The sequence below is a fragment of the Macaca nemestrina genome, chromosome 1 (genome assembly GCF_043159975.1).
Source record: "Macaca nemestrina isolate mMacNem1 chromosome 1, mMacNem.hap1, whole genome shotgun sequence".
Lineage (NCBI taxonomy): Eukaryota > Metazoa > Chordata > Mammalia > Primates > Cercopithecidae > Macaca > Macaca nemestrina.
Window position 1 is genome coordinate 196,958,700 of NC_092125.1, and position 14,313 is coordinate 196,973,012.

General features: G+C 41.0%; 1 protein-coding gene across 1 annotated transcript in view; it reads left to right on the plus strand.

Moving 5' to 3' along the window:
* Window positions 1–14,313, plus strand: part of LOC105494730 (glutamate ionotropic receptor kainate type subunit 3) — a 239,479-nt gene that overhangs the window by 135,775 nt on the left and 89,391 nt on the right. Inside the window, exon 2 of the mRNA XM_011763465.3 lies at window positions 7,640–7,816. Within this exon, the coding sequence (XP_011761767.1) occupies window positions 7,640–7,816 (177 nt within the window). The remainder of the gene's footprint in view (window positions 1–7,639; window positions 7,817–14,313) is intronic.

A 14,313-nucleotide genomic window follows, 5' to 3' on the forward strand; every position in this document is an offset into this window, starting at 1 on the left:
ATATGTAAGGATCACATCATGGGAAATGAGGTAGCCGTCCCCTCAAGTATTTATCCTTTGTGTTACAAACAATCCAATTATGCTCTTTTAGTTATTTTTAAATGTACAATTAAATTATTATTGATTATAGTCACCCTATTGTGCTATCAAATACTAGGTCTTATTAATTCTTTCTAATTATCTTTTTTTGTACCTATTAATTACCCCCACCTCCCCCCACCCACCCTACCACCACCCTTCCCAGCCTCTGGTTACCATCCTTCCACTCTCTATCTCCATTATTTCAATTGTTTTGGTTTGTTTTGAGAGTGTGTGATGTTTGTATTTCTGTGCCTGGCTTATTTCACTTAGTGTAATGACCTCCAGTTCCATCCATGTTGTTGAAAATGACAGGATCTCATTCTTTTTATGGCTGAATAGTACTCCATTGTGTATAAGCACCACATTTTCTTTATCCATTCATCTGTTGATGGACACTTAGGTTGCTCCCAAATTTTGGTTATTGTGAACAGTGCTGCAACAAACATAAGTGTGCAGATATTTATTCAATATACTGATTTCCTTTCTTTTGAGCATATATCCAGCAGTGAGATTGCTAGATCATATGGTAGCTCTATATTTAGTTTTTTGAGGAACCTCCAAACTGTTCTCCATAGTGGTTGTACTAATTTACATTCCCATCAACATGGTATGAGGGTTCTCTTTTCTCCACATCCTCAGCAGCATTTACTATTGCATGTCTTTTGGATATAAGCCATTTTAACTGGGGTGAGATGATATCTCATTGTAGTTTGGATTTGCATTTTTCTGATGATTAATGATGTGAGCATCTTTTCATATGCCTGCTTGCCATTTCTATGTCTTCTTTTGAGAAATGTCTATTTAAATCATTTCCCCATTTTATTTTGTAGTCTTCATTGTACAGGTACAAGACTTTCATCATCTTAGTTAATTCCTAAGTAGTTTGTCCTTTGTGAGATTATTATAAATGGAATTATTTTTGTGATTTCATTTTCAGATTGTTAATTGTTAGGTATAGAAATGCAACTGATTTTGTGTATTGACTTTGTATTCTGTTACTTTGCCAAATTTTATTAGCTCTATATTGTATTCTGTTACTTTGCCAAATTTTATTATATGGACATAAGACCATATCATCTGCAGACAGATAATTTTACTTTTTCCTTTCTAACTTGGATGCCTTCTTTTTCTTTTTCTTGCCTAACTGCTCTGAATAGAACTTCCAGTACAATGTTTAATAGAAGTGGTGAAAGTGGACATCCTAGCCTTGTCACTGATCTTAGAGGAAAAGCTTTCAGTCTCTTACCATTGAGTATGACATTTGCTGTGGGCTATTCATAAATGGCTTTTATTATGTTGAGATAGTTCCCTTTTGTTCCTAGTTGCTGAGTGTCTTTTATCATGAAAAGTTGTTGAATTTTGTCAAATGCTGCTTCTGTATTGATTCAGATGATCACATGTCTTTCTTTTCCTTTATTCTGTTAATATGATGTAGTATATTGATCAGTTGTTATGTTTTGAACCATCCTTGCATTCCAGGAATAAATTTTTCATCTGTTCATTTACTTTTATTTTATGTGCACCTGTATAGTTAAAGTAGGTTTATTGTAGACAACATATAGTTGGATCTTATTTTTTGATCCATTTTGACAATCTCTTTTACTTGATGCATTTAGACCTTTGATGTTTAAAATGAGAATTGATATAATTGGATTAATATCCACCTTATTCATCAGTGTTTCCTATTTGTAGCCCTTGTTCTTTGTTTCTATTTTTGTCTTCCTGCCCTTTTCTGCCTTTCGCGATTTTAAAAGTATATTTTAACATTTCATTTCCTCTCCTCACTTAGCATGTCAATTGTACTGTTTTTAGTATTTTCCCTAGAATTTGCAGTATACATATGCAACTAATCCAAGTCCACTCTCAAATAATGTTATACTGCTTCACAGATAGTGTCTTTTATAATAACAAAATAATTCTAATTCCTCCCTCCCATCCTTATATCATTGCTGTCATTCATTTTGCTCATAAATAAGCATACATAAGTAAATATATATGAATACATTGTTGCTATTATTATTGTGAACAAACTATTGTCTGTTAAATCAATTAAGAATAAGAAAAATACATTTTTTTAAATTTTACCTTCACTTATTCTTTCTTCAATGTTCTTCTTGTATGTAGATTGAAGTTTCTGACCTATATTATTTTCCTTCTCTCTAAAGAACATATTTTAATAATTCTTACAAAGCAGATCTACTGGCAACAAATTTCACTGATTTTTGTTTGTCAGAGAAAGTCTTTATTTATCTCCGCTTTTGAAAGATAATTTCTCAGGATGCAGAATTATAGGTTGGTTTTTATTTTCTCTCAATACTTTATATATTTCACTTCACTCTCTTCTTGCTTGCATGGTTTCTGAAGAGAAGTCAGATTTAATTCTTATCTTTTTTCCTCCATAGATAAGACGTATTTTTCTTCTGGCTTCTGTCAGGATTTATTCTTGATCTTTGATTTTCTATTGTTTGAATATGATATGCCTCAGTGTCATTTTGGGGACATATTTCCTGCTTGGTGCTTGGTGTTCTCTAAGGATGCTAGATCTGTGGTTTGGTGTCTGACATTAATTTGGGTAAAGTCATTACTGTTTTCAAATATCTCTCCTGAGCATTTCTCTCTCCCTTCTCCTTCTTGCATTTCCATTAGGCATTTTTACAGCCACAGTTTTTGGATATTCTGTTTTCTTCTTCCAGTCTTTCTGCTCTTTGCTTTTCAGTTTTGGAGGTTTCTATTGAGATATCCTCAAGCTCAGAGACCCACTTCTCAGCTGTGTTCAGTCTACTTATAAGCCCATCAAAGGCACTCTTCATTTCTGTTCCAGTGTTTTGTTTTGTTTTGTATTTTATCTCTAACATTTATTTTTTTTCTTAGAATTCCCATCTCTTTGCATATCTGTTCTCGCATGCTGTCCACTTTATCCATTAGAACCCTTAGCATATTAATCATAGTTGTCTTGAATTTCTGGTCTGATAATTCCAAAATCCCTGCCATATCTGAATCTGGTTCTGATGCTTGCTCTGTCTCTTCAAACTATGGTTTTTATGCCTTTTAGTATGCCCTGTAATTTTTTCTTGATAGCTGGACATGATGTACTGGGTGAAAGGAACTGCTGAAAATAAGGCCTTTAGTGATGTAGTGGTAAGGGGTGGGGAGAGGGGGGGAGCATTCTATAGTGCTATGATTACATCTCAGTCTTTTGGTGAGCCTGTGCCCCTGGGCTGTGAATTTCACAGGTGCTTCTCCCCCACCTACCCCGCAACACACACGTAGATGGGATAGGATGGCTAGGGTGGGCTGGAGTTGAGTATTTCCCTTCCACCTGGTCAATTAGTCTCTCATGAAACCCCAGCAGGTTAGGCTCTGGCTAACTAGTTTCCCCTGATGACAAACCTTGTTAAAAAGAACGGAATGCTGTGGCATATTTTGAAATGATTCCTTTTCCCCTTTCACTGCCAGAAGTACATGAGGATTTTTCTCCAATATTCATTTAAGAACCTGGTAGAACTTCAGGAGTAAAACTCAAAAAAGCGTGGGGGCTCAGTGAAGGCTTCCCTTGAGGTTTTTGTCTCTCAAGAGTTATGCACACTGAGCCTCCAGCAACTAGTCAATTACACTTTCGGTTTTCCTACCTGCACACCGATTCCCATGGAAGTTTCTGCTCCAATAAGTTGTAATTCCCTCTATTTACCTATCTTTCCAATTCTGGGGGCAGTGGTTCGCCCTGTGACCTCACTTCTTTTACAGATCTAAGAAGAGTTGTTGATTTTTCAGTTTGTTCAGCTTTCGCTGGTTGTTAGGACAGAGTGGCAACTTTCAAGCTTCTTACATGCCAGACCAGAGCCTGGAAATCACTACCTTTTAGAATTTTCAGAACAATTGAAATAATCCAAATACCCATCAACTGGTGAATGAATAAATAAAATGTGGTACATCTATACAAAGTAATATTATTTAGCAATAAAGAGGATTAAAGTACTGATACATTATACTAATATGGATGAACCGCAAAAGCACACTAAATACAAGAAGCCAGATGCAAAAGACCACCTATTGCATGATTCCATTTATGTGAAATGTTCAGAAAAGACAAAAAGTAAATTAGTGGTTGCCTGGGAGTGGGAATGAAAACTATAATTGACTGTAAATGGGCACGAGGATTCTTACTGGGTGACGGGAAGGTTTTAAAACAGGATTGTGCTTATGGTCATAGAACTCAGTAAATTGACTAAAAATCACTGTACACTTTAAAACAGGTGAATCTTGTAGAATGTAATAATACCTCAACCAAATCAATTGTTAAAAATAATAAAAGTTTTACTGGAAAAAAATATAGAAAGGCATTAAGAACAAAACAAGAAATGTCTTCTATTCTTATGTTAAAGACATAAGTTCTTCCTCTTCTAAAGGAAATTGTACTGCACCTCTGCCTTCATTGTTCACTTAAAAATATACTTTGGATATTTCCTGTGTCATTAAATTTTTGTGATTATATGTAGGTACATAGACAATAGTTCACTATTTCTCCTATTTCTCTGGTTGGACGTCCCTAGATCTCCTTCCCCTGGTTGGACGTCCCTAGATCTCCTTCCCCATACATGATCCATATGCCCACTGTTGTTGTTGGGGTCCATTTCTAGATATCAAAGTCCCGAGTCAAAGGAGTGGACATTTTTAGGGCTTTTGGTAAATTTCTAATGTCCATCTTGACAGGCTGGGTATACATTGCCCCCTCCACCCACAGTTAAGCAGGTGTCTCTTTCTAAACAACTATTCCCGCACCAAAGCTGGAGCCGTAGTTTATTTTGTATCTTTACCAGCTGGATGAGCAAAACGTGGAATCTCATTGTTGGTTTAAATTGAGTTCATTTTAATTATTAGGAAAGTTGCACACTTCTTCATACATTAATAGCTCCTTTGTATTATTTTCTTTTCTTTTGTTAAATGTTCATACTTTTTCTTTGCACATTTTTCTATGGGAGTATTTGTCCTTTTTGTAGAATTTAAGTGCTTTTTATAAAATAAGAGCATTAATCTTTATGCTCCCACATATGTTACAAATATTTAATTCGTTTGTGTTTGTAATTTAATTTTGTCTTTGGTTTTTAATGGGTAGAAGTTTTATGTTATTTTTGTGTGTGTGCGTGGATCTCTCAATCTTTCTTTTATGGTTTCTGATGTTTTTGAAAAGTTTAGAAAGGCCTCCTCTACCCAATATTGTAAAATATTCACCTATATTTTCTTTTTCGGTACTTTTATAGTATTTTATCTCCTCCTCCCCTTACCCATTTGCCATTAATCTTTAATTTATCTGGAATTTATTTTATGTATAGATTAAGATTGAATTATAACTTAAATTTCTTCCAAATAATTGAATAATTGTCACAGCACAGTTAATGAATAATTCATTTACTTACTGATTGGAAATAGCCATCTTTCTCATGTTTTAAATACTTATCTCTACTTGAGTCTCTTTATGGGAGCTTTTATCCTGTTCCTTTGATCTATCTGTGTTTTCATATGCTATTACAACATGAATTTAATTATTTGGCTTAATGATATATTTTAAAATCTGGCAGTACAAGTCACCTCTCGTTCTTTTTAAAACATGTTTTGGTCATTAGTTCATGTTTAGTCTTTCAGATACATTTTAGAGTCATTTTATAAGGAAAAGAAAAATCCTTTCATGACTCTGATTGGAATTAAACTGAAAAATTAATTTGGAAAAACTGACACCTCTATACGTGAACTTTACTATTCAGAAACACACCATGCCTCTTCATTTAAGGCTATGTTTATATCTCTCATGAAAGTGGTTTTTTTTTGGGGGGGGGGTCATTTTTTAGTTTTTTTTCTTTTCTTTTTATTTTTGTAAAGACAAGGTGTCACTATGTTGCCCAAGCTGGTCTTGAACTCCTGGCTTCAATCATCGTCTTCCTACCTTGGCCTCCAGAAGTGTTGGGAGCACAGGCATAAGCCACTGCTCCCAGTCTGTTTTTGTTATTTATTTATTTTTTTTTTTTTTTTTTGAGACAGAGTCTCGCTCTGTCGCCCAGGCTGGAGTGCTGTGGCCGGATCTCAGCTCACTGCAAGCTCCGCCTCCCGGGTTCCCGCCATTCTCCTGCCTCAGCCTCCCGAGTAACTGGGACTACAGGCGCCCGCCACCTCGCCCGGCTAGTTTTTTGTATTTTTTAGTAGAGACGGGGTTTCACCGTGTTAGCCAGGATGGTCTCGATCTCCTGATCTCCTGATCCGCCGCCCGTCTCGGCCTCCCAAAGTGCTGAGATTACAGGCTTGAGCCACCGCGCCCGGCCTGTTATGTTTTAAAACTGGAATTGCAACCCAGCATGGTGGCTCACGCCTATAATCCCAGCACTTTGGGAGGGAGGCCAAGGCAGGTGGTTCGCCTGAGGTCAAGAGTTCCAGACCAGCCTGGCCAACATGGTGAAACCCCATATCTACTAAAAATATAAAAATTAGCCGGGCATAGTGGCATGTGCCTGTAGTCCCAGCAACTTGAGAAACTTAGGTTGGAGAATCGCTTGAACCCAGGAAGTGAAGGCTGCAGTGAGCAGAGATTGCGCCATTGCACCCCAGCCTGAGCAACAAGAGTGAAACTCCATCTCAAATAAATAGAACAGGAATTGCACGCTTCTTATTTGGTTTATTATTAGTTATTCAATGTTTTTGCTGATATTGTAAAAGGAATTCATTTGCTATTAAGTTTTTTTACTGATTGTCACTGATATGAAGAAACACTACTAATTTGTGCTAACTGGTCATTTAACTTAACTCTCCTGCCAGCTCTTTCTTGTTTTCATGTTTAGGGATTATTTTAAGGTTTTTATATCATTTGCAAATAAGAATTTATTTCTCTCCAAATGTTGTGCCTCTAAATTATTTTTCTTTCTTATTTCATTGGTTAATGGTGTGGTGCGAATCCTCCCCCATGCCTCTTATTTTTCTTTAATGAGAATGCCTCTAGTTTTTCACCATTAGTATGATATTAAAGGCTGATTTAAGCTTAAAAAGCTTCAAGGAAGTATCTCTTCTGGTGCTATTTTATTAAGCATTCTTAACAGCAATAGATATTGGATTTTATTAAATGCCGTCTTGCATTTTGTGAGTTGGTTATGTTTTTTTCTTATTTGAACTATTGATGTGATACAATGATATTCATAGATTTCTTTATATTGAACCAGTCTTAGATTCCTAGAATAAAGCTCTGCATGATCATGGTATGTTATCCTGGTAATATCCTGGTAGATTCTGCTTGCCAGAATTCTATTGAGAATTTTCACAGCAATATTAATAAGTTGGTAATCTTATTTTGGCCCTGCCAGGCTCTGTTATCAGGAATTTGCTGGTTGAGTGAAATGAACGAGGAGGATTTTCTTATTTCTTGTGCTCCTGCACACTTTCTAGGTATGGCAGTTACCTAGGATATTATTGAACATTTCAGGGAGCAGGCAGCTTGTCTATAAAACCTTCTGAGCCAGGCATGCTTGCTAGAGCCCCATCCCTCCTCCCAACCACACACAATTTTACCCATCTTTCACAGGAGGAATCTTCGAGTATGCGGACGGCCCCAACGCCCAGGTCATGAACGCCGAGGAACACGCCTTTCGATTTTCTGCCAACATCATTAACAGGAACAGGACTCTGCTGCCCAATACAACCTTGACCTATGACATACAGAGGATTCACTTCCATGACAGCTTCGAGGCGACCAAAAAGGGTGAGTGTGCAGCTCCTGCCTCTGTTCTCTTCCCAGCCTGGGGATAGAAGCGCTGCATTTGCTGGCCAAGATCCTGGGAATGGGCCAGAGCTCCAGGTAGGTTTTTCTACCTGGTTTGGGCTTGAAGTCAGAGTGCCTGGACTTGCATCCTAGCAACTCTGATATTAGTTGTGTGACCTTGGACAAAATACACTGTGCCTCAGTTTTCTCATCTGCGAAATGGATGCATTTCTGTAAAGTACTTAGAATAGTAAGCATTGGCATGTAGGAAGTACCATATAGGACTTTACTCTTACTGCACTTGGCTCCTTTGCCCTCCACATACTGAGCTACCAGGTCAGGGACCCAATTTCTGTGTCCCACCCACCTGCTTCTCTTTGCCTTGCATTCTGGCGGTCAGAGTCCCTGATATTGAGCAGTTACTGCTGATATACATATATATATATTTTTTTTTTTTTTTTTTGACAGAGTCTCACTCTGTTGCCCAGGCTGGAGTACAGTGGCGTGATCTCCGCTCACTGCAACCTCTGCCTCCCAGGTTCAAGCAATTCTCCTCTCTCTGCCTCCTGAGTAGTTGAGACTACAGGCGCATGCCACCACACCCATCTAATTTTTGTATTTTTAGTAGAGATGGGGTTTCACCATGTTGGCCAGGCTGTTCTTGAACTCCTGACCTTAGGTGATCTACCCACCTCAGCCTCCCAAAGTGCTGGGATTACAGGCGTGAGCCACTGCTCCCGGCCATTCTGACATTTTTGAGGCCACGCTGCTGCATCTCAGAGCTGATCTGCAGACAGACAAGAGGCGCCCCACCCTGGTTTAGCCTGGATCATCCGAAGAGTGATGCTTCACCCGTGACCCCTCTCTCTGCTGTTTTGCCCCCTCCCTGCCTGTGTCCTGCCACTCTTTTCCCAGCATGCCCTGCAGCCTACCCTGTGCAGTGAAGTGTCCATCTCCCTGCTGAGTCTATGCTGACACCCTGTGCCTGGCCTTGTCCAGTTAGAAAACGACTGAACTCAACCAAAACTGCTCAATAAAAAGGTCAGGACAAAGAACAAACGCCTGGAATCAGAGTGCAGAGGCCCTCATGGGTACAGCCACCCACAAAAAACTAGACTGGGTTTTTTGTCTATGTTTTCTAAAAGTTACTCAAATAATACAATGACTCTCTAGCGGTACACCTGTGATTCAGCATGGGGACATTCCCCATCCAGGCAGGGAACCCGGGGCAGAGTTTCTGAGCCTCCCCGGAGTTACTTCCTCCAGGAAATTATAGTCCTGCCCTATGTGAAACTGCCAAGTTGTTGGTGAGCAGGCCCAAGACAGAAACCCCCAGCTCCTGAAAATCTAGCCCTGGGCTTCCAAGTGACCAAAGCCACAACCCCTCCAATCCCCGCCTCCCCCCGAAACAACATGACTTGCTTTCTTAAAATCTTGGATGGAACATCTCATGGTCTTTCTCTAAATCATCATCAGAACCCATGAGGGCCTTTCCAGTCTAGCCCCAACCTGACCTTCCAGCCACATCCATGCCATTTGCTCCCTTAGGCCCTGGGTTCTAACCACACCTGCCCTCCTCAGGGTGCCATGCTTCCTCCCACCTCTGGGCTTCCACACATCCTGCCCCCTCTGCTTGTAATTCCCTTTCTCCAGCCCACCCTCTCCTGCCCTTTGCCTGGCCAACTCATCCTTCTCTTCTCAAACTTCCAGTCCTCAGGGAGACCCTCCCCGAACCCCTAGACAAGGTCAGTTCTCCTTGCTTTTAACCCTCTGAACTTTTCTTTCATAAGCCTGATGTGTGTGTGAGAGAGAGGTCATGTGATTATTGGACATTTCTTCCACTTGTCTGCAAGCCCCGGTGCCTTTTTACTGCTCCACTATAGAACCTGGCATGAGCCTGGCCCACAGGAGGCACAAAATCAGTCCTGGTGGTTTGATCGGATACACAAATGAACCTGTGTCAAACCCACTTAACGAATATTGTTCCTTATGATCCCTGCAGGAAAAAAGGCCCTGCCCTTTATAGGTCATGCCCAAGGAAGCTAAGTCATAGGACCAATAACTGTAACAACCAGAAAATGAGAAAGAACTATAGAAGTGTTGTGGTACAAGCAGGAAGGCTCCCTGGAGGAGGAGAGGTTTGAGTTGAGCTTTGAAGGATGATGGAAAAAAGTGAGGAGTGGGATAAGGCAGAAGGTAGAGTGGAAAATACAAGTTGTTTGAAGGAGCCAGTTGATGCACTTGAGAAGTCTGTGGAGCACCCACTGTGTGCCAGGTGCTGGGGATCCCAAAGTGGCTGAGACAGAGGTGGCTGGTTCCTGTGACCATGGAGCTTATAATCTAGTGGCTGAAGCAACAGGTGCTGTACTGGGAGTTGCAAGAGAGAGTCCAGGAAAGGGAGGGTGGAGCTTTAGCTTGGTCAAGGAGCATGGGTTTATAAGAAACAGACACCTACTCAAGCTAGATCGAGAAAAAAGGAACTGCCACCCAAATCAAGATATAGACCATGCGAGCCCTTCAGAAGCCCCCGTACCCCTCCCAGTCATTCCTCTCCCAAGGTCACCACCGTTCTGACTGCTGGTGTCCCACACTGGTTTTTGCTGTTTTTGAACTTTACATAAATGAAATCATTCAGTGTCTACTATTTTAAGCCTTGCTCTTTGCTCTGTCTCATATCCGTGAGATTGTCTACATGGTTGAATATATTGGTCTTCATTGATGTACAATGTTCTGTTACATGAATATACCCATTTTTTTAAAAATCCATTTCACTTTTGTCGCACTTATGAGTTGGTTCTGCATCTACTTGTGATGCACATGTATATTCATTTTTGTTGGTATGTACTTAGGAGTGGAAGTGTGGGGGTCACGGAATGTGCATATGTTTAGCCAAACAGTTTTCCAAAGCTGCTGCACAGTCTGCACTCCCCGCAGTTATGTTTGAGAGTGGCACTTGCCCTACATCTTCACTAACACTTGGTAAAGTCAGTTTTATTTTTAAATTTTGGCCATTCTGGTGGTTTCTGTAGTGAGTCTCATTATACATATGTAGTGAGTCTCTCTCTCTCTTTCTCTCTCTCTCTCTCTCTCTCTCTTTCTTTCTCTCTCTCTCTCTCAAAATTTTTTTGAGGCGGAATTTCACTCTTGTTGCCCAGGCTGGAGTGCAATGGTGCCACCTCAACTCATTGCAACCTCTGCCTCTTGGGTTCAAGCGATTCTCCTGCCTCAGCCTCCCAAGTAGCTGGGATTACAGGCATCCACTACCACACCCGACTAATTTTTGTATTTTTAGTAGAGATGGGGTTTCATCATGTTGGCCAGGCTGGTCTCGAACTCCTGACCTATGATCCACCCGCCTCAGCCTGCCAAAGTGCTGAGATTGCAAGTATGAGCCACCACACCCTATATCCTTAGAAGGCCTATATCCTTCTTTTTTTTTTTTTTTTTTTTTTTTTTTTTTTTTTTTTTCTTTCTTAGATAGAGTCTCGCTCTATCACCCAGGCTAGAGTGCAGTGGCACAATCTCGGCTCTCTGCAAGCTCCATCTCCCGGGTTCACGCCATTCTCCTGCCTCAGCCTCCCAAGTAGCTGGGACTACAGGCGCCCGCCACCTCGCCCGGCTAGTTTTTTGTATTTTTAGTAGAGGCGGGGTTTCACCATGTTAGCCAGGATGGTCTCGATCTCCTGACCTCGTGATCCGCCCGCCTCGGCCTCCCAAAGTGCTGGTATTACAAGCATGAGCCACTGTGCCCGGCCCCTGTATTCTTCATTTGTATATTCTTATATCCTTTGTTGGAGAGATATCTCTATTGCATATATCCATTACATGTGGGCTTCCTTTGACATTCTCTTAACAGTTTCTTTTGAGGAGCAAAGTTCTTAATTTAAAGAAGTCCAATTTATCAATATTTTCCATTATGGTTAATGTCTTTTGTGTTGTTTGAGAAGTCTTTGTCTATCCTAAGGTTATGAAGATATTCTCTCATTTTTTTTTTCCTAGAAGCGATGTTGTTTTATCTTTCATAGTGAGTTCTGTGATCTATCTCACATTGATTTTCAGTGTACGGTGGGAGGTAGGGGTTTGGGCTTAGTTTTTTCTATACAATTCTGATGGGAGTAAAACCTTCCGTTTCTTAGGAGAACTATTTGGCAGAATCTACTAAAGCTTGTGCCTACAAGGATGTTTCTAGCCACTTTAATGATAATAACCACAAGTTAGAAGTAAATTAAAAGTCCATCAATAGGAGAATGGAGAGATTGGGATATAATTATACAGTGGAATTTTAATCAGCAATTAAAAAAAGAATAAACTTTATCCACTCAACATCATAGATGAACCTCACAGATACAGCATTGAATGAAAGAAAAGAGATTTCCTCCGGGGGAGGGAGTAGTGTGCAGTGAGTGGATATCGACTGGGAAGGAGCAAGGGAGACCTTTCTTAGGTGTTGGAAATGCTGTCTAGCTTGACTGAGATAGTGTAGCACACATGAGTGCGTGACGTATGAATGAAATTCTGTGTGAAAATTCGTAACAGCCCTGTGCTTACCATTAATGCACTTTACTATATTTTATATCTCAATAAAAAAAATGAAGTGCCATCTTTCTGCAACCCTCAATGTCCCTGAGATGACATGCCTAAGACAGATGCCATCCCTCTGCTGTGACTGGCAACACCACTGTCACACCTTGGCACATTCCTGCTGTTGGGCACCCTCCGTCCCTCAGGGAGCCCCATGTTCCCATGATCTTTATTTTTTCTTTTGATCTTTGGTTTTTTAAACTGCATTCTCTGGAGGCATCTTTAGGGCTCTTCCAAGAAACTTGGGGCTTGGGGCAAATTCTAATTAATCCAGCAATAATTCATTTTCCCTAGATAGAAGTCCTCCTCATTGCTTTCTTCCTCTCCAGCTGGATCCAGCCACCTCGGGCCCTATGGAGGGAGGGGACGCAGAGGCACAAAGCCTGGCACCGCCTTCCCTGCCAACTCTGCTTGAATTAGTCCTTCCCTCCACGTGAGGCCCAGGGGGCCTTTCCCTGTTAAAAGGGACTTTCACTTATTGTCTTTATCTTTCCATGTTTTGTGGAAAATTAAAAGATGAGTGACTTCCAGGCAGCGCCAGAAGCAGCAGCAGCGCAGAGAGTGTCTGTGTTTTCTTCCAAGGCTGACCGGAGTGGACCTGGAATCGACCCAGGGCTCCCCAGGCTCCTCCGCCTTCACTTATTCTCTGGGCTGCTCAATTTCTTTTAAGACACAAATTGATTGGGATAATTTTTGCTATAACTACAATTGCCATGGAAAGGGAGTGGGGGGACGGCATTCAGGCTGTGGACTCCTGCATTGACTGTGAACCACTGAGTTACTGTAAAATGACCAGAAAATGGATTCAAAATTGAAGCCACAAATAATGTAATTACTGCAGTGTGATCAGGGCTGCCAGAACAAGAGTTGGCTGCTGCCCTGGAAACATCTGGAGGAAAAGCTGCTGCTGCTGCTGCTGCTGTAAGCTCTGCCCTGGTCCCTGTGGGGCAGCAGTGTTCTTCCCAGCTGGGAAGTCCTCAGAGGGTGGAAGGAACATGAAGGAGACAGGAAAGGGGAAGTGGAGAGAGGCCAAGGAAAAGCAAGAAGTGAAGGCCAGGACTGATGCTTCCTGCTATGCAAGAGTGAAGTCTAATCACTGCATCTCTTGCAGAATGAAACCCAGTGTGGTCGTCATCACCATGCCACCACCATTGACTCTACTATCAACACCAGTACACCAGCAACACAATTACTGTTTTCACCAGCAACAATGGTATCACCTCCACTCTTAATATCAGCACCACCAACACTACCTCTACTGTCATCACCTCCATCACTGCCATGACAGCAACATCTTCATCATCCCCAGTCTCGTCAGCAGCAACATCTCTGCCGCTATCCCACTGATACTGTCAGTACCACCAACGTTGTTATCACCTCCTCTCTCATCAATGCTGACATCCCATCATCCTGTCATTATCACCATTACAGTGAAGGCACCTACACCTTTATCATTGTCAGTCTCATCAACACCAACATCAACATCACCATCCCACCATTACTATCACAACATCAACATGATTAATTTCACCCTCAGCAATGCCGTCACCATTATCATCATCGGCAGCCTTACAATATGGTCTTTACTATCACAATGATTTCAGTTGCCTTTGTCATAATCCTCACAGTCTATGTCAAAATAAAAGTCACTTCTTTGAAGAACACTCTTGCAGTCCTCTGCACCATCAAACTTTCTGTTGGTCCACTGTCACTTGCCTTGGTCAAACAACATGCCCAGACCTTGGACATGACCTAAAAGTCCAGGCCGTGTAAGGGTAGCGGTGGCAGGGAAGCCTGGACCTGCCTGCTTCAAGGCATCAATCAATGAAAGAAATCTAAGAGGCAGATTCTTAGAGGTGCTAGTGGGAGGGAATGAGATATTCAAATCATTCAATCAAGTCTTCAAACTAGAGGTG